This window comes from Mixophyes fleayi, chromosome 9 (genome assembly GCF_038048845.1).
Source record: "Mixophyes fleayi isolate aMixFle1 chromosome 9, aMixFle1.hap1, whole genome shotgun sequence".
Classification (NCBI taxonomy): Eukaryota; Metazoa; Chordata; class Amphibia; order Anura; family Limnodynastidae; genus Mixophyes; species Mixophyes fleayi.
Window position 1 is genome coordinate 92,109,097 of NC_134410.1, and position 19,064 is coordinate 92,128,160.

General features: G+C 38.4%; 1 protein-coding gene across 1 annotated transcript in view; it reads left to right on the forward strand.

Moving 5' to 3' along the window:
• Positions 1 to 5,653: 5,653 nt before the first annotated feature.
• Positions 5,654 to 19,064, forward strand: part of LOC142100834 (gamma-aminobutyric acid receptor subunit beta-4-like) — a 586,661-nt gene continuing 573,250 nt past the window's right edge. Inside the window, exon 1 of the mRNA XM_075184680.1 lies at positions 5,654 to 6,478. Within this exon, the coding sequence (XP_075040781.1) occupies positions 6,381 to 6,478 (98 nt within the window). The 5' untranslated portion in view covers positions 5,654 to 6,380. The remainder of the gene's footprint in view (positions 6,479 to 19,064) is intronic.

Below are 19,064 nucleotides of genomic sequence, written 5' to 3' on the forward strand. Positions count from 1 at the left end.
CATGGTATGCCGTCACATCCTGTGGTTAGCTGCAGATTCAGCACTATCATGGAGTGAGATTGCTGTCACTCACAAAATGGTTGAGCTGCTAATTCACAGATTTGTGTTTTCACTGGAATACACACATGCAGTAGTATTACATTTTCTTAGTTTAGCTTTATCTAAGACACGCAGACTCTAACCTATGATAAAGCTAAACTAAGAAAATGTAATAGTACTGCATGTGTGTATTCCAGTGAACACACAAATCTGTGAATTATCAGCTCCATTTTGTGAGTGACAGCAATCTCACTCCATGATAGCGCTGAATCTGCAGCTAAACCACAGGATTGCATACCATGTCTGTATTGCGCAAGTAACACGTTAAGGTTTCTGCCTTAATGGACGTCGTCATTTCATTGCTTGTTGGAGTTTGAGTGGAAGAGTTTAAATAGTTTTCTTACATTTTAGATGGTGTGTAAGGAACCGTAATCGGACATTTTAAACCGTAATGTTTTTTGTCTATGGAATATATATATATATATATATATATATATATATATATATATATATATATATTGCTATTTATTAAGAATCTTCATTAGGAACAGCAGTCACGATAAACTACTAGTCCTACGAACTAACACGATGTCTTCACTTCAGATCAGGTTTCCGATACAGATCAACGTTGATAGTAGATGTGCACATGCTCCATGTCACTTCAGGGAACATGTGAAAGGGGGGAGATCATATCTTCTGCTATGCCCTAGTAATAAATTGACAGGATACTTTAATGTTCGGCTAAAGAAGATTGATAAATAGGCCTCATAGTCTTATAGTATTCATATAGTGACGTTATGTGTGTCTAATTATTTCATTACATGCTCGTCACATTTTATTTCTAGTTTAAGAAAAGAGGAGTGTAGTATATGTGAACTACTTTATAGTACAGTGGAGGTACACTTTCTAAGAAATAATTTTATATTATGTGCCCAACTGTCATAATTTGTATTATGCACATGAGCTCAGAAGTAAACAGTTCAGTGGCTGCTCCTAATTTATCCAAGTGGTCAGCGTGCTTATACAAAACTACATACACCACAGCTTTGGTCTTGTTTCCTCAGCCATCATATCCCCTGAACTGTATTCTGCCCAACATGAGCTATTTTAAGGGGGTAGACATCTGTTTTTCTGTGTTGTCATAGTAGAATCAGCACAATTATTCTCTGACACTACTACATGCAGAAATAGCAGATGGCGCCTAGGAAAGATTTAATTGACATCAAAGTATATGTGATGAATCTTTCCTGCTTTTTAAACTTCTCAGGAACTTTTTCTGGTACACCATTCAAAGATTATTTATCTTTGAAACACTGACATTCATGGGAATTCTGCAAGTTGTCTAATTATTTCACTCATCTCTATTGAAAGATGTATTTATAATCATTTGACCCAAGTTTCTTTTTAAAACCAGTTAATTTTTTTTCCACTTACCATTTTACTGCAAGAGTTGTTGGTGACCTACAATTTTGTTTAGACTAAAATAATCTAGTGTATTAAAACTCACTCATATAAACAAAGAGGATTGTGAGTTTATACATTTTTCAGAGTACATTTGTACAAAGATGCATAGAATTTCACGCAATTATATTTCACATTTAACTCGCAATGGTTTTCCAGAAATTACAAATATAATGGTTAATTCTGACCTATAGCTGTAAAAGTACAAAGCACATTTTTGTGTCTAATAATTCTGAAGTTATTATTATGGAGGTTTTATGCCAGAAGGAACTGCAAGAGGGATGATTCTTAAACAAACTGTGTGCTGTGACTAATTTATTTAGCCCTGTTGGACTTTGGGTTCATATTAAACCATTAAAACTAAAAACAAAATAGAATATTAAATTTGATCCATAGAAGAAAGACATTAATATTACTCCACAAATAGCTTCTGTTTGTGTAATATTGGATATTAACTAACAAAATGCAATAACAATGGTCAGCACTGTTCAAAAAATGCGTATGTCCTTTTTGAGCTATTATAATTGTGTTTAACAATTTCTAATTTGCACTGCTATAATTTGCAAATATTTTCTGATGATGTCTAAATTTGTTTTAAGGGTCTTTGGGGCCTATTTATCAAAGTTATCCCCCCTGTAATTTAGCGGTAAATCCCCAAAACAGCAGTTTTCGGGGATTAACTGCTAAATTACTATGTATTATACTAGCATCGCAGCAGATATCTCAGATATCTGCTGCTTTGCATCTTTCATCGTTTTACTGAGTACTCCCCGTAACACTATGTAACAATGACCAAAACTAAGTTTTCAAGCATGTTAATGTACGCCATCTGAAGCTGGCGCCATCTGAAGCTGGTAACATTAACATGATTGAAAAATTTAACTGAAAACAGCTCTGCTCCGAAGAGCAGAGCTGCACAGCGCATGTGTGGAGGGATCACATGATCCCTCCATGTCACATGCCTCAGGTTCTTTCATTCAGGGATTTCTGTGCGCATGTCCGAGGTTACCGGTTGGCGCATGCGCACAGGGATTGAAAGAGGGGTGAGCAGCATCGCACAGGGAGGAGAAGAGCAGACTCAAGGGAAAGGTAAGTGATACTCTTCACAGGAACAGCCGTTTTTCGGAACAGCTGTTCCTGTGTTGATTTTTTAATAAATATGAGAAACTTTTTAATCCGCATCTATGCAATGAGGATTGAAAAGTTTCTACTGAAAAAAACCGAAGGGTAATAAATAGACCCCTTGGTGCCATGAACATGTGAGCTTCAAACTGACACCCTTGTGAAAGGTGCAAAAATGGCGAATAAGACACTATACAATAATGTTAACACTTAACTATTTGTTAGTTCTGTTGTTTTATTTTTAAACAAAGTGGAAGTTTTCATGTATAATGTCTTTTAGTTTTATTTGATTACATTGGGCCTCATTTAGAGTCGGACGCAAAGTCTGTCTTAGAAGTGTAGGAGGGGGAGTGTGCCGCAGCTTGCTAGGGTTTTACAAGTGGCAAGCAAACCCAGTTGCATCCCACTCGTAATACCCTACCGAGCTGCAAGCAGTTCATGCAGCTAGCTAACTGCTTGCACCACCTAATTCCTGCTGCACAGTGTTAGCCCTTTTTTGACGTGTGTTGCGTCTGCGCCTCACTGCGACTAGGATTTACTTAGATGGACACGCCTTCACAATTCCGCGTTCCTCCCATTCTCTCATAGTGTGCCGCAAGCTGTCGTAAGTGTTAATTGCGTCCAAGATGCAGGCGGATATGATGCTTGCTGTACATGCGTGATAGTATTTGTTTGTTCGATGCGCCTAAAACGGACTTTGCGTCTGACTCTAAATGAGGTCCATTGTGTGTAAAATGCAAATGCATTTTGTGTGAAAACTTTTTTCATGAATAAAAGATCCTCCGAAATAAAGGGATACTTATTTGCTTGCCTGGTAACCTCTTTTTAGTCTATACATTAGTGATTATTAGTTATATATTGATTGTTGGGAACAATTCTATACACATATGCATATGCAATCTGTAGGCACGGTGGTGTGTTATGCCAGGCTGTCATAAACGTCCAACGATGCTGAGATTTGCCCATTTTACCATGATTCAGAACATATCAATAGTATTAAAATATTATGTCGCTGTGCTTTCTGCGATTCCTTGTTTGCAAATATGAATGATTGAGAAGAAAGAAAGAAAGAAAGAAAGAAATGTCTATGTAATATTATCCAATAGTAACACTGGCTTTAGTTGTCACGGCTGCAGCATCCATCATCTCCACGGCAACTAGCCTGATTCTTCCCTGGGCATCGTGAGTGGATGCTCCTACGTTATGTGAAACGAGGGGACAAAGGGAAAAAGCGAGAGGGAGAAAGAAAATATGGATACAAAACGTAGATGGGATAGAACAGAGAGAAACACACGGGCTGGAATGAATGAAGAATAGAACGAAATCTAGCTGAAGCTAAGGATAGACATACATGTAAATGGTAAATCGGATTACAAGTATGTGAAATAGAGATGGCATTTGAGTACAACAAAAGGAAAAGGTGCTATGGTGTGTGACTGAAAGAAAAGAAAATATAAACGAGAGATGGTTGTCCATAACAGATTAAAAAAAAATCACTACTGACACTGGCGAAATAAGTGAAAAGAGACAGAACATCGTACAAATTGCGTTCAGTTTATTTATATGCTCAGGGATTCATGCAAAAATTAGGTGGCATAATATAAAAGGAAGCCTATTTACCCGATGCTGTACAAATAGACATATACAATAGTTTACATCCTGGTATCAATTCGTAGAATTAAGCTTGTGATGTCTATCTTATTTAAAGGATAACGAATTTAGGGATAAACGATAACTACAGAAAATGAAATGACATATATCCTTCCAGGAAACAAAAAAATGGAAATTTGGACATGTTGATTATTTGGACAAATTGGTTAGGAGAGGAGGAGCTTTCTATTCTTAGATCTGAGAAGCAGAGTGACAGGACTGACCTATGAGACAAAGCTATGGCCTACGTATGTGCAGTAACGTCTCAGATGCCAGCAAGTCTACAGTCAATAAAAAAAAAATAGTAAGAAAAACGACTCCATATTAATTAAGATCTAACATGCCATGGTTCACATAACATGCTAAATGTACAATTGAGTGAAATTTCCAATTCTTAGTCTGAACGTCTCATTGCTGCCCACTATGAATGGTTTACTCACCTTTGCTTACAATAGCCAGCTATTCATAACAGACGCGTTATGGATGTAGTGTGTTCTTTCTTGCAATGAGAACGTTGAATTTAGAAAATATGGAGTCTGCCACTAATATTCAACAAGCCAGCGCTGCTCGGGTAAAAAAGTTTATATTCCTAACTGTTAAGCTGCACGGACAGAAAAGTATAAGGTATGCAAGAAATGCCATACAAGTCATACAGAGTTATATATGTAATAATGCTAACAGGCATTCACTGTTTCTGTCACCAAATGGTGCAGACAGAAGACAGCTACTAAAGCAGACTTCTCCGTTCTCCCGGCGAATGTGTGTTTGAAACCAGATATATGTTCTGGATTTATACCGAATTCATACGACGCGTGCGTACTCTGTTCTTTTTAATAAAACTGAACGATTGATTGGGGCATTTATAGGTTTCCATGAATTTATATTTTTAATTCACTAGGATATTTCACTTCATGATTGCCTATGCGGTGAATATCGCATAAATCGTAGTCACTGATGAATAAGGTGGAGGAGGGATGAGAGTGGGATAATGCTGTTTGATTGTGTTAACAGGCTCTTGCAGGTAAGATAAATAAATTGAAAATTGATACCGGAGAATGCATTCAATTCGTGTGGACTTCACAAGTTGAAATACTAGCCTAGCAAGAAATGTCAGCAATGTTGCTGACTACTTGGTTGTATATACATTATAATATTTTCGCTACACTAAGCTCAGCACCTGGGACAGCTCTTCTCTGCCCCATATTACCCTCCCTCTCTAATTTGTATCCACTGCACAAGTTCTCTCTCAGGAAGGGGTTTTGTGAGAATGGATGATGGATCCCTCCAGGAAAGAGTTAATACTGTCACATATGACGTCAGAATTCCAATATGCCCTGAGATTTTTCTCTCCCTCCTTTCCTATTTTTCTACATCCCTCCTCTGCTTCCTCTCTTCACTCCCTCCGTTTTCTATACGTACCCTCCTATCTATTCTCCCTCTCTTCTATCGCACCGTCCCTCCTCCACCCCTCCCTCCACACAATGTGCAGTAGTCAGATCCTGCTGCAGCAGATATAATGGAGCATCCCTCCACCTCCTCCTTCTGCTGAAGCTTACCCTTTCCCCCACTCCTTTATTTTTCCCATTTCATCCCCCTCCTGTACAGAAGAAAGGACAGAGGAGGGGGTGTGAGGGGGGCAAAACACAGACCCCCACAAGTCTAGCAACATACAAAGAGGGGGAGCAAGGTACAAAGGGGGAGATCCCAATTTGATACCTAGATCACCCTCCCTCCCCCCTCACCCTGGCTTGCAAGAGCCATGAACAAAATGCAGATGGAGGGATAGGCAAGAAAGAAACAGAAAAATAGAGTTTGAAGAAACGCACAGTCCACCCATCTTCTGGATTTCAAGACTGGCTTCTCATGTCTTTTCTGTTACAGGGAAGACAGAGGATTAACCTCTCTACTTGCTCTTACCCGATTCTCTTCCATTTTCGCTTAAAATTTGGGGAGGATAAATATACACCTTTTTTTCATAAAGGAAGATTTCATTTTTATTTTTTTGAGATTTGGATTTTGCATTTTTTTTATTGAGGGGTCGCAGGAATTATAAGACCTTCCCCACCCCCATCTCTTTCCCCCTCCATCCAAAACCCCCTCTCCACTCCATGGTCCAGGTGGAAATGTTGAGTTTGGGGAGAGAGAGCTGGATTGGAGCAATTCTCTCAGCTTTGGCTACCCTCCTGCTAGTCTGTTCTGCACAAAGGTAAGATGATTGGAATATGTGGGAGGGGTACAGAAAATGGAGAAAACTGATGTATTGGTGATGAGCGGGTAGACAGGCTATTAAACATGTCATTGTTTTGAAAAAGGGAGAAAAAAAACAGGATAATGAAATGCTGCTATAAATTGGTGTTGAGTGCTTTGGGTAAGGAATACTAGCATGGACAGATGCATAAATAGATATGTGAGATTAATAAGCTTTATGTGGAGTGCTGTTAGAGGAGGAAATGTGGGCCAGAGTGACATTTGGTAAAGGGAAATATTGGTGCTATTTTATAAACTCCAATGAATAGGAATTCTGCTTGAAAAAAATAAAAAATTATGGATAGTTAAGAGCATCAGGATACTCTAAAGGAAAGCTGGGGAATGACTGAAGAAAATGGTTGCTGGAGTGACAGAGCTGTTGATTGTGTTAGTAAGGGGTACAAGCATGTACCAATATTGCTTGAGCAAAAAAATCTAATAGGTGTGGTACACCGTGAAAGAGAAACTGGTAAATTATGCAATTGATACAAGTGCTTTGGGATTATAAGGTTACAGAAGTTTAGTTAAACTGATATAGAAATCATTAGTTGGCTTGATAGTGGATTTGCAATAGCACTGTAAGGGGAGGAGCACTAGCAGACCTGGTACTGAGGGAAGTCAGGCCTTGCTCTGGATACATGCTGGTGGGATACTATAGTTCAATAATAAGAAAACATATGTCACAGAACCATCTATTGGTTTCATTAAAAATCTGATACAATGATACAGGCCAACATGTCACTTGACTTGCAAGGATACACTGCCGCCAATATACAATATTTACTGGTGTTGAACGCTTAGTGTCCAGATATATCCTGAAGCATATGGTGAACAATAGCATAGGTAAATAGTGTAGATTTTAAAAAGCAAGATGCTCGAAGGAGAATAGTGTTATAGTGAAGTGGTGTGTCATGAAAATACAAATATGTAGGAGAAATGTGATGTAATCAGTGGAGAAATATTTCATGGAGATAGCACAGAGTTGGTAATCTGCGAAAAATATGTAAAAGAGTTATAGCTGCTATATATGTGAAGAGATTGATGCTTGTGTAGGTGTGTGCCTGATCTTTATGTCATATCACTGGGTTTTCTGTTTACGGTAAGATGATTATACAATGTATAAAAATAGAATGAGATGATATATAAAGAGCTAATTCTCAAAGGTCTTATAATTCACATACAATCAGAGATGTAATCTTTGAATAGTCCTCTCAAATACAAATGTATATACATGAGGATTTGCTCTCTTTTTCACAGTCCATCTGCCTCAGTATATGTGCTCTCTATGTAATCTTGTGACTATTTATATGCATAGACAGTGATATTCTATATTTTTTAATAATGCTTTCTTCAATAATTCTTCTCTGGCAGTGCCATAAACTGTATCCAGAGCTGATTTTAATTATTTTATAAAATATAAGCTACTCTGTGTAAACATTTATAACGATAATCCAAAATATTTGTTCTCCACAGTCTTTGTAATATATGTTTCCTGTGTCCTAATAACTGGTAGATGTTTCACATGTACCTCCAGTAAAATATTGCAGTATTGTCCAATAAAGCAAAAAGTTTACTTTATTGGAGTTTAGTCGCACTGAGTAATTTGCTTTAGAGTTTTCACCATGATCAAGATAATGGCTATTTGCTAAAAGAACATAAGCACATTTGCATAACTTTGACAAGTTTATAATTTCCTTGATCAAACACCTGTTGTATCTAGGAATAGGATATACTATAAAGGAAGTATATGTTTCAATTTCCAAAATATATATTAAGTATGTTTATATTCAATAAATACAAGGATTAGGTTCTGTGGCCTTTAAAAGCTGACTCTGATTTTGCCTCCTGACCAATGATTTGATGTGTGTGTGTGTTGATTTTGTGTGTGTGTGTGTGTGTGTGTGTGTGTGTTTATGGTGTCCAGTTTGATAAACAGCACATGGTCAGATACACATTGTTCAGATACTTATTATTTTTAAGCATTTAGAAAGTCCGAACAAGTTACAAACAAACAAAATGACATACATTGAAAATACAGACAAAAAGAAACATGGACTAATATATTAAATGTCCTACCTTTAGAGAGGTATGTTAAGGGCTTTAAGTAAGAAGGTAAAAAAAAAACAATAAGTGAGATTAGGTAAGCATGGAGATATATGTGAGGCATGATTTAAAATATATATATATACAATGGGCCTGATTTAATAAGGAAAGTAAATAAATAAAAAAAGAGTAACTTTTCACCTTGGCAAAACCATGTTGCATTGGAGGGGGATGTAAATTTGAAATGTGATGACAGATTTATAGTTGGGATAGGTCATGTCCTAGATCAACTTTAAATTTCAGTGTACAAATAAGCTATCAAGTATTTGTGGGCCACATGAAAAAAACAGACAGTATTTAACTTATGTGCAAAGTAATAAACTAACTGGTACCCCTTGCATTGTAACATGGTTTTGTCTAGGATAAAACTTGCTCAATTTTTTTGCCTTACTTTCCTTAATGACTTAGGCCCAGTGGGCCTGAGTCATTAAGGAGAACAAAGCATAAAAAAAGACTAACTCTGCACATGGGCAAAACCGTGTTGCATTGGAGGGGGATGTAAATTTAAAATGTAGGGACAGATTTATAGTTGGGAAATGCTACACGAGGTCCTGGTTGCTTCAGAGTCAACTGACATCGAATAAAGACAGGGAAAAGTTCAAAATCAGTAAGATGGAAGTGTGTAGTGAAGGCCGCATCTAATAGGAAAATGAAAAAAACCTTCATGTTACACATTAATTTGACATTTAACGTTAATCTAGGGAAAACCCTAGCATGCCCTCGATTAACTTTAAATGTCAGTGTAAAAATAAAGCTATCAAGTATTTGTGTGCTAAATGATAAAAATAGCCAGTAATTAACTTATGTACAAAACAATAAACTAATTTTCACCCCTTGCATTGTAATATGGTTTGTCCCAGAGAACATTTACTTCTTTTTTTGCCTTACTTTTCTTAATGACTCAGGCCCAGTGTGTCTTAGTCACTGAGAAGAGGAGATAAAACAATAAGTGTGCAGATGAAAGCAGAAGGTTCAATAATAAGGTTGTCATACATAGGGGTATAGTTACTAAATGGCGGGTTTAAAAAAGTGGAGATGTTGCCTATAGCAACCAATCATATTCTAGCTATCATTTATTTAGTGCATTCTACAAAATGAAAGCTAGAATCTGATTGGTTGCTATAGGCAACATCTCCACTTCTTCAAACCCGCAGTTTAGTAAATCTAGCCCATAGTCTTGTGTTATATGACCAAATGAAAATATTACAGGAACATATGGTTACAGACATTTCATTAATGACTTTGTGCTTCCCTCAGACAGCAACCCAGCCCTGGAACCCCCTCTGTTGCTTCAGACAATTCCAAAACAACCCCTCGTTATAACATTGCTTCCTGGGCAATTGCACATGGGAGCATGGACATGTCAAATTAATGTGTAACATTTTTTATTTGTCCTATTAGATGCGGCCTTCATTACATACTTCCATCTTACTGATTTTGAACTTTTCCCTGTCTTTATTTGATGTCAGTTGACTCTGAAGCAACCAGGACCTTGTGTAGCATTTCCCAACAGACCTTAATAAATTATCTGTTTAGATGTGTTTTAATGAAAATATTGTTTGAATTAGTGTTGTTGGAATTAAAAAATAATTTATTAAGGTCTGTTTCCAGGGCTTTCGCCATTAAACTTTTATCTAACAATCCCCTTTTTTCATTTTACATTTTATTCACGATGCATTTGTCGTTCACTGATCATTGGATACTGCCATACTCCACAAACCTCAGAGGATTGCTAAGCCAGAGTTTCCTGGAATAACACCAAGCTTGGAGGATCTTGAACTACTGTATATAGGAACTGGAGGCATTACGCTAGACACACTGAAAAGGGTGCTCAGGGAACCCAATCAACATCTGAAACTGTCAATTGTATGTTGTAAAATGGTAAAGACATTTTGTCTTCCATTACATTGGTACAGATCTAATTGTAGACACATCTTTAACAATAACAAAAGTTAATAAAGTCTGCAGGTTGTGGTAAGGGAGGCATAAATATCCTTGGAGGAAAGGGTACAATGATTTAATAAAAGTAACTACATTTTTGCCTGGAGTAAAATAAACAAATACCCGTTGTCCCCACATGGGTGTTTATCATGCATTTGGGCTTTGGTGTGTACACTTAGCAGTGTATTGACCGAAAAATCAAGAATGGGCCCACAATACATACAGGTGCTACAGGAGGAACCATAATCTGTCCATAATTTCTGCTTGCATGCTTATGTGTATTGTGGACCCTTCCTCCACAGGGATTATTGATCCTTCATCTAAAATGCACACACCAGGTGATGAAATACCTGAACTATTAGTGTCATGAAGTCTCAGGTGCAGGAGTCCCAAAGGGATGTCCACCAGAAAATCATGGCATCTTCCCATGATTTCAAATACCTATGTTAACATTTACTTCCAAATTGTAAGCACTTTACTTAAAATTGTTGGCACTTTAATGCCAGAGGTTTCAGAGTAACTCCAGGAAGGCTGCATGTATGCATGTCGTTGGACTTTACCATGCATTGAGATGTGAACAAGGAAGATGTTGTAGCATATGGGCCAATGGCTTTAAGTCATTACATTTTCAAATTGCTGGTTATGTATATTGTCAGCACATTGTGTTCCCCACTGTGCGCACAGTTCATATTAAATGACCAAAGTGACCAAAGTGAATTTATATAGAGCAAGCGAGTGAGAGAGATAGAGAGATTATACAATATAATACACTATACTTTATTTTAAGTTAGTAACCCTTTTCATTAATAATCTCCAATTTTCACAGGAGTATGTATTTTTACATCTACATGTTTTTCATATTTTTTTATTTTGCCATTCCAAAACTGCTGCAAAAAATACAGGTCAATATTTCTTATTCCATGGTTGTCTACATTCAGGACATATGGGGGTATAATCATTGATTTGTGTCCATATTGCATCCATGCTTGTATTTTTTAAACAATGACATACATAAACACAGAAATGCATTTTTGTTTTGGGCATTTGTTATATGTGAACATTTATATGTGAGACATGTGTGAACTATGTATATGTGAGTTCAATTTGGGGTGTGAAAGTTTCATTAGCAGAGTACAGTTCAGGGGTCAGATTTTGCATCAAATATCTGAAAGTTTAGATGTAACTAAAATTGCAACCATTACACATTTTCAATTATGTGAAGTATTTATAGTCAGAAAATATATTGGCCTGAGTGAATATAATACAAAAATCATGGTTTGCCGATAATTGCAATACATGTCCCCATCCCTCTTCACCATAATTTCCCCCCTCCCTCTGCACAATACATGCCACCCTCTTCATAATAGATGCTCCCCTCTTCTAAATATATACCCCGTTCCCTCTGCACAATACATGTCCCCCTCCCATTGCACAATGCATTTCCCCCTCTTCACAATACATTCCCCCAATTCACTTACCCTGTTCTTGATGTAATGCGGCAGCTCCCAGACTGTGATAAACTGAGAGGATGTCATCAGGCCACACACCCCCAGCGTATCAGTGACTGGGAGCTGCCACAAAATCACAGCAGTCAGACTAGGGGGCCAGGACAGACTAAGGGGCCTGTCTGAGCCACCTAATCTGTGCAGGCCCCTTACAGCTGTACAGCCTGTACACCCCTAATGGCGGCCCTGATGGTGAGTTCAGTGTTGGACTCTACTTATGTTATGCTTTGTTGGTGGTAGGGATTTTCTTTATATACATTTGTGATGAAAGAAAGCAAGTACCAGTTTTAAAGTCTATCTGCTTTCAGAACACACTGTATATCAGTGATGGGCATCAGGCCCGACGTAGGGCTGGCAGCAGACCAATGAGCATTTACATGAGACCTCCAGCTTCTTCCAGCTTTATGCACTCTCTCTGACTCCTTTGCTCTACGCCTCACTGAGATTGGAACAGGAGACTTCTGCTTCACGTTAACTTCTTGTACAGTGCAGGTCACACAGCACATAATAATTACTAGTGAGTGCCCACTACTAATTTAATGACCACTCATTAGTCACTAATTATTAATTAGAAACTAATTGTGTCAAGTGAGGGATGAGTGGAGGCATGTGCAGAGTATGAGTGCATGTTGAGGTTTTAAGTCACATGTGAGAAAGTCTGAAGGGTGTTTTGGAATACTTGTGACATCTGTGGGCCATTTTGGAGATAGCGGGAGTATTTTGTGGCACATGGGAGGTCTCAGTGGTAGGTGGAAGTGCCTTGTGGTAAGCAAGGTCTAAACTGTAGGAGTATTATGGGGCAAGCAGTTATCTGAGTGGTATTTGGAGCATCTAAGTGACATATAAATGTGGGCAATTTGAGATGAGTGAGTGACTGAAATTGAGATCTGGAGATCATTTTGTGGCTGTTTTTCTCTTGTTGAGATAAAGGCAAAGGCCAATTTGAAGATTGGTGGGCCACCCTAGCAACATCAGTTTTTCCCTCACTGATGTAAATATTTGTAACGTAAAATCACCATTTGGAGTTTGTATTTTATGTTTGAGGCTTGATTAAATTTTGGGGACAGTTATATTTGAAAATAGAGTTCTGTCATTTTGTGGATGCATACTTGTATGAAGCTGAACAAGTGACCTGTGTGTAAGCTATGCATACTTGAGGCTTCTAATGTTTGGAAATGTCTTCTATGTTTCACTGTATGGAACATATATACAATATTTTACTACAAATCATGATTTTTATGTCAATTTAATAAACATTCTATTCATGCTGTAATGTGCACTGGACTAATAGGACACAAACTTAAACAGTGTTCCCCTAACATGCTTCAACATCACAATCTTCCAGAGTCTCTGTCTCCTACACTGTCATTCAGGCACCAAACCATGAATTGGCTCATAGTATATTCATAACCACCATGTTTCTTCTTTTTGAACTGGGTACTTATTCAAAAGTGTCTTGAAAAGGGAGATTGGGACACTGAAACCTATTGAATGAACATGGTTCATCTTTTTGGCAAAGCTGGTTTAGTGCTCATTTTAATATGGAGAAACCGAGACTGGTAGTATAAGAGAACCAAGAGCTTTAGGCAAATGTTTGATGATCCTGCTCATTTGCACAACTTATTGTGATAGGTGGGAAACATTCAATATCTGACACAATATGTCCTGTCCTCCAATAGATGCCACTAATTACCATAATGTTAACCCCTGTCCCTGATCAGTCAGTGTAATACACTACCAAAATCTTCTATGGGCATTCCTCCATATTAGCTTTTACATTATGTGACAGCCTTAGTTGTTTTCTGTTGTTGGTCATATGCATCTTGCACTATGGTATAACAAGTATATTTGACTAATGTATACAGAACAAACTGGGCCTCATTTAGAGTGGAACTTAAGTCTGACTTGTAAGCCCAAAAAATTATTTTTCAAACTACTCATGGTCAATAGCCAAGCATACATGTCAGTATCTTCTCCCTCTCATGCCTCTCTACAATTAGAGTTGCAGAAAGGGGAGGCAGTGAGCGATCCTACCCCCAGCCACCCAACGAACACAGCTTTACCAGCCCTTGTGCTGCCAGCTTAGAAGGGACAAAAAGCGTGTGGTCACCTTAGTATTTTTCTAATTAATTTACTAATACTAGCACTAGGCTTTGCCAGCCATGGTCAGTGGCACCTTAGCAGGGGATCCTGCAGAGTGGGATAAGCCATAATGCTAAGCAAACCCTATCCTGGTCAGCATGGTGCTAGATTTCCTAGGGAGATTACCACTCCCCCAGTCTTCTTTGAACAGTAGATTTGAATACCTTCACCGGTACACTGTGGAACTTGTTTATAATTTAAACAACAAATGTTTTAGAGTCTTTCCTCGTAGCTTGTTTTTTTTATTTGTCGCTGTGCTAGTAGGTGCTGTTTACCAACTACAACACTTTTAATTTTTTAAGATATTCCAAATTAAAATAAGAGATATTTTTGAACTTGATAGAACAAAATTCCATTGTTTAATGAGGAGAAGTACCATAAAGACAAAAATGCACTGTTGGATCTAGTAACTTATTATAAATAGCTTATTATAAATGTCCAATTTAAGGAGGCACTGGGAGAAAGTGATAATAATGGTAATCTTTATTTTTTTACACATGGAGAATGCTTATTTTAAATGCAATCTGGAATTAGCCACATTTAAGTAAATGCCCCAGATCATTCCTCATTAACTCTTCTATGTAAGTGTGTAAGAGCTTGTGACAGGCAGCATAATCAGCAGGCCAAGTAACAGGTGTCCAACCGTACTAACTGTTTAAAAGAAAGATGCCTCATCTGTATAAGAAATGGGTGATGTTTTTTTTAAATTCTTTATTTTGTCAGGAATATAATATAATACTTGTATCAGTGCAAATGGACAGTCAAAATAAAACAGTAAAGTATAACAATGTAATGTATCACAAACTTGAACTTGAACAGCCATAACATAAGTATCAATTAAAAAGCTTGAAGAAGAACAACCCAGTGTAAAGGGATTTTAAAAGTGGAACAGCTAGAGGTTAGAGGGGCGGGCAAGGGAGGGAGTCAGTTCCAGACTACGAAAGAAATGGGAGCGGTGTCATAGTAGGTCACAATCGTGTGATTAAAAAGGTGTCTTTAAAAAGGTCTTTACAGAGCTAGTGGGGAATTCTGTTTTTTTCTCACCATGTATGAGTCAAGAAGGGGGAAATCAATGGGCAGAGGAGGAGGTAGATAGAGCTCTACTTTCTTTGAAGAACAAAGGTTCCCAAACTTGATAGAATATATGGCCTCTAACTTGGAGGTACTAGATTTTTTCATCCATAGCTGCTATATGCTACATTTGCTATTATGTGTGGAGAAGGTAGTCAGAGTCAAAAGCTTCCAGTTTTTGACTATCATACTCTTGACTGCTCTAATATGCACTGCTAGCTTTCTAGAAAATTTGCTTAGGTTTGGTCAGGTAGTATAGCATGAATTTGCAAGTGTCTTTTAACAATGGGGCCTCAAAAAGGCTGGTCAGGAGTCTCTGTATTTTACCCCAATAGGGAGATATGCAGGTGCAAGACCACCATAGATAGACCAAAGAGGCCCTGTGGCTGCAATTTCTCCAGAAATCTTGTTGGACAGAGAGAATCATTTTGTTGAGTGTTACTGGGGAATAGTACCATTGGTAATATAGTTGTAGGAAGTTTCCTTAATCCTAGTTAGGATGGCTATATAAATAGATGATGATGATGACGATGATGATCCTAGTTAAGATGGAGCTTTTCACGTCTCCCAGTCTCATGTCTTTCCAGACCTCCTCATCTGGTGGCGGTCCAAGATTCTTTTACTTCGTCATAGTTCTTCAAGAGCAGATAAGCTTTGAGCAGAAAAATATAGATTTGGGAGATAATACCCTGTCAGTTGGATGGTGTTTACAGATGCTTTTGAAAGGGGTGAGATCATGGAAAGTGTGAGTTGGTGGTAGGGAATATAGGAATGTATATGTTTGGAAGAATTCAAATGGTCTCAATACCTGGTTAGGTGACCTCTGTTGAAGTTCCGCCAGAGACAGCCGTTGATCACTTTTGCAGAAATCAGTAGAGAATCTAAAGTCAGCTTGGTCCCACTTTGGGGATACAGCCGTAGATAGCCCAGGGGATGCAGGAATTCCCCAAATGGGAGTCAGGGTGGAAACCATCTTCAGTTTTAATGAGCATGGTCCCAAAACTTAGTTGCAAATTTGAGAGTTGAGGTCAGTTTGGTTTGTGGAAGCCTTTACCTTTTGGGTTGTCCCCACAGGGGAGTTAAATCAGGCCATTTTAAAAGGTCGGATTCAATATCAAGCCAAAAGATTGTTCTCAAGGGGCCATACGATGCAAAAAGTGTGAGGCTAGATAATAAGATTTTATATCTGGAAGACCCCTTCTGCCCTTAAGAACTTTGTTGGATCAAAGTTTAGGAGGTCTGTTATTCCAGATTAAAACAGTTGAGGGCTTTCTGAAAATTTTTTAATAGGTAAAAGGGGACTGCCACCAAAAGCATCTGAAAGAGATAAAGCCATCCTGCCCAGCCATGAAATGATAAGGCAACTCCTGATGGTAAGGTATTCCTGCATGTTGGAGAAGAGCTGGGGGAAAAGTCATAGTGGGATGTGAGTAAGACTCTGTGACAAAACACGTTTGATAACACCCTAACCAGCCTGTCCCTTGTTTGTCACAAAATATTTAGCTTTAAAACATGTACTTTTTATAGCCCTGTTTCATGTTACACAGCTCACCAAAGTACAAATGCAGTGTCTAATTACATGTGGATAAGGGGACATTGTAGCTCATTGTAAATATGTATATTGTTTGTTGTATATTGTTGATATTGCAGGTGGGTTATGGATAAGGATCAAGTTCCAGTACACAGGTGAGGGGCTGACTGCTATCCTATATCTTGAGGTGGGTAAGGCCAATTAGTATCCATTCCACAGGACTAGTCCAAACATTTTGTCTGCAACTCTGCAGGGGAGCTTCTGTGGAAGCACAGCACATCTCCATTCCCCCCCCCCTTGTAGTTTGATGGACAATGTATTTGACATAAGAGATTCCTTTTTCTTCTCTGAAGCCAATCTGATCATGTGACCCCTCACACCTTATGGGCCGTCCAGAGAGTGGATTAGGATATGTCAAGAAGGTTGTTGAGTTCAAAGTATTGTGTAATAAGGTTTGGAAAGTATGAAACAGTTTAATTGTTATGAAGGAGAGAGTCTTTGAGGAACCATGTAATGAGTTAGGGCAAGCGATTAAGTTGGAAAAATTAATGGATATACGGGCATGGTCAGATCAGATTAATGGATGAACCTGCGCCAATTTCAAATTTAGTGCTAAATTATGGTTGAGCAGGATCATATCTATAAGGGTGTATGACTTGTGAACTTGAGAGTAGTAGATGTATTCACAAGTTACTGGTTCCCTCAGTCTCCGGGAGTCACAGAGGAGTTGGAATTTCATGAGACTCAGGAGAGATTTAGATTTTTGGAGATGTAAATTATTGGGGGAAGAGGCCATTGGAGTGGAACAGTCCAAGGAGTTATTCAGAACCAAATTTAAGTCCAAAGCAACAGTACAATCTAATTTTTTAGTTTGGTAAATGAGTCCATTTAGTTTGGTAAAAAAATAATGTTGATTCTGGCTGGTGGCATATTATTATTTTTAATTTTTTTTTATAGGGCGCCACTAGGTGTCCGTAGCGCCGTACAGGGACAAACGAAATTACAAAACGAGGTGAGACAGCACAGAAGAGTAAACAATAATCACAGTAACTCAGTGAGCTCAAGGCACAGCTAGAGAGGTATGGGAGGGGAGAGGGGATGGTCCGCCAACAACGGCACTTAGGAGAGAGGGCACGGATGAGAAGGAGACCCCCAGGGGGCAGAGGAGGGAGCGAGAAGGGACGGGGGAAGATGGTCATTGAGGAGGAAGGCTGGGTAGCTGGCGAGCAGAGTTCAAAGTGGTGAAGACAGGAGCAGAGAAGACCCTGCTCAAAGGAGCGTATCTAAGGGCATATACAGAATTTTGTAAATATACCCCTTTGTGGAGTTTGAGAGCAGCTAAAAGTTTCCTTCTTTTCTGAGGGCTTTAAAGCTTTTACATTAAAACCACATGCACGGTAGTCAGAAAAGAAGCTTGAGTCGATTTCGGACTGCTGGTGCTATGTGAGTACCTAAAATGAGGTGGTGAGGGGCTTATGTGAATTATGGAGTCCTGTACCACAGTTTGGGTTAGAGCAGTGAGGGGGGTGTGTGGCCTCTTGGCTGATTTGGTCAGGGCCTTTGGCTCTGACAGTGGGGTGGGTAACTATGTGCTAGGGAAACACATAGCTCTGGATAATAGATATCTTATTTTTACAAGGGCAGAGTTAAGAAAGCTACAGATGTTTTCCAGGTGCAAATGAGTACTGCTTCTTGTGAAAAAAAAAATAATTAAAAAATGTTTAACAGCACCTGGTGAAGGAGTGAGCTAATGCAGAAACATGGGATTTTAATATGTGATTCAGTAAATCAGAGTTTTAATAACTGATTCAGTAAAGTTTTGTGTCACCCAGTGTGGACCAATATGTTTAACTTTTTATTCCTTCTAAGAAAACTAGATAAATGGGAGCATGGGCATCAATATGCAGATAAGGTTCAAATATATTCATGTCAGGTTTTAGATTTGATGAACTAAAATATTCATGAACTCTACTATCTAGGTGCTATACTTATGGGTGAAGCCAAGCTGAGCATACAGAACATAGCTTTGTGCAGCATTTAGGGCTCGCTCCATTAGATTCCTCATGCAAAGCGTTGATAAGCCTATTTAACAATTATCCCATAATGACCAAAACTGAGAAATATGTGACCAAGATGTGGTTGAATGCCTTCTCTGCATCAATCTATGAAATTAAGGAAGGATTGAATGAATTAGATTTATCATTCGTCTGGTGTTGTCAGACGCCTAATGGCCTGGGACAAAACCTACTTGA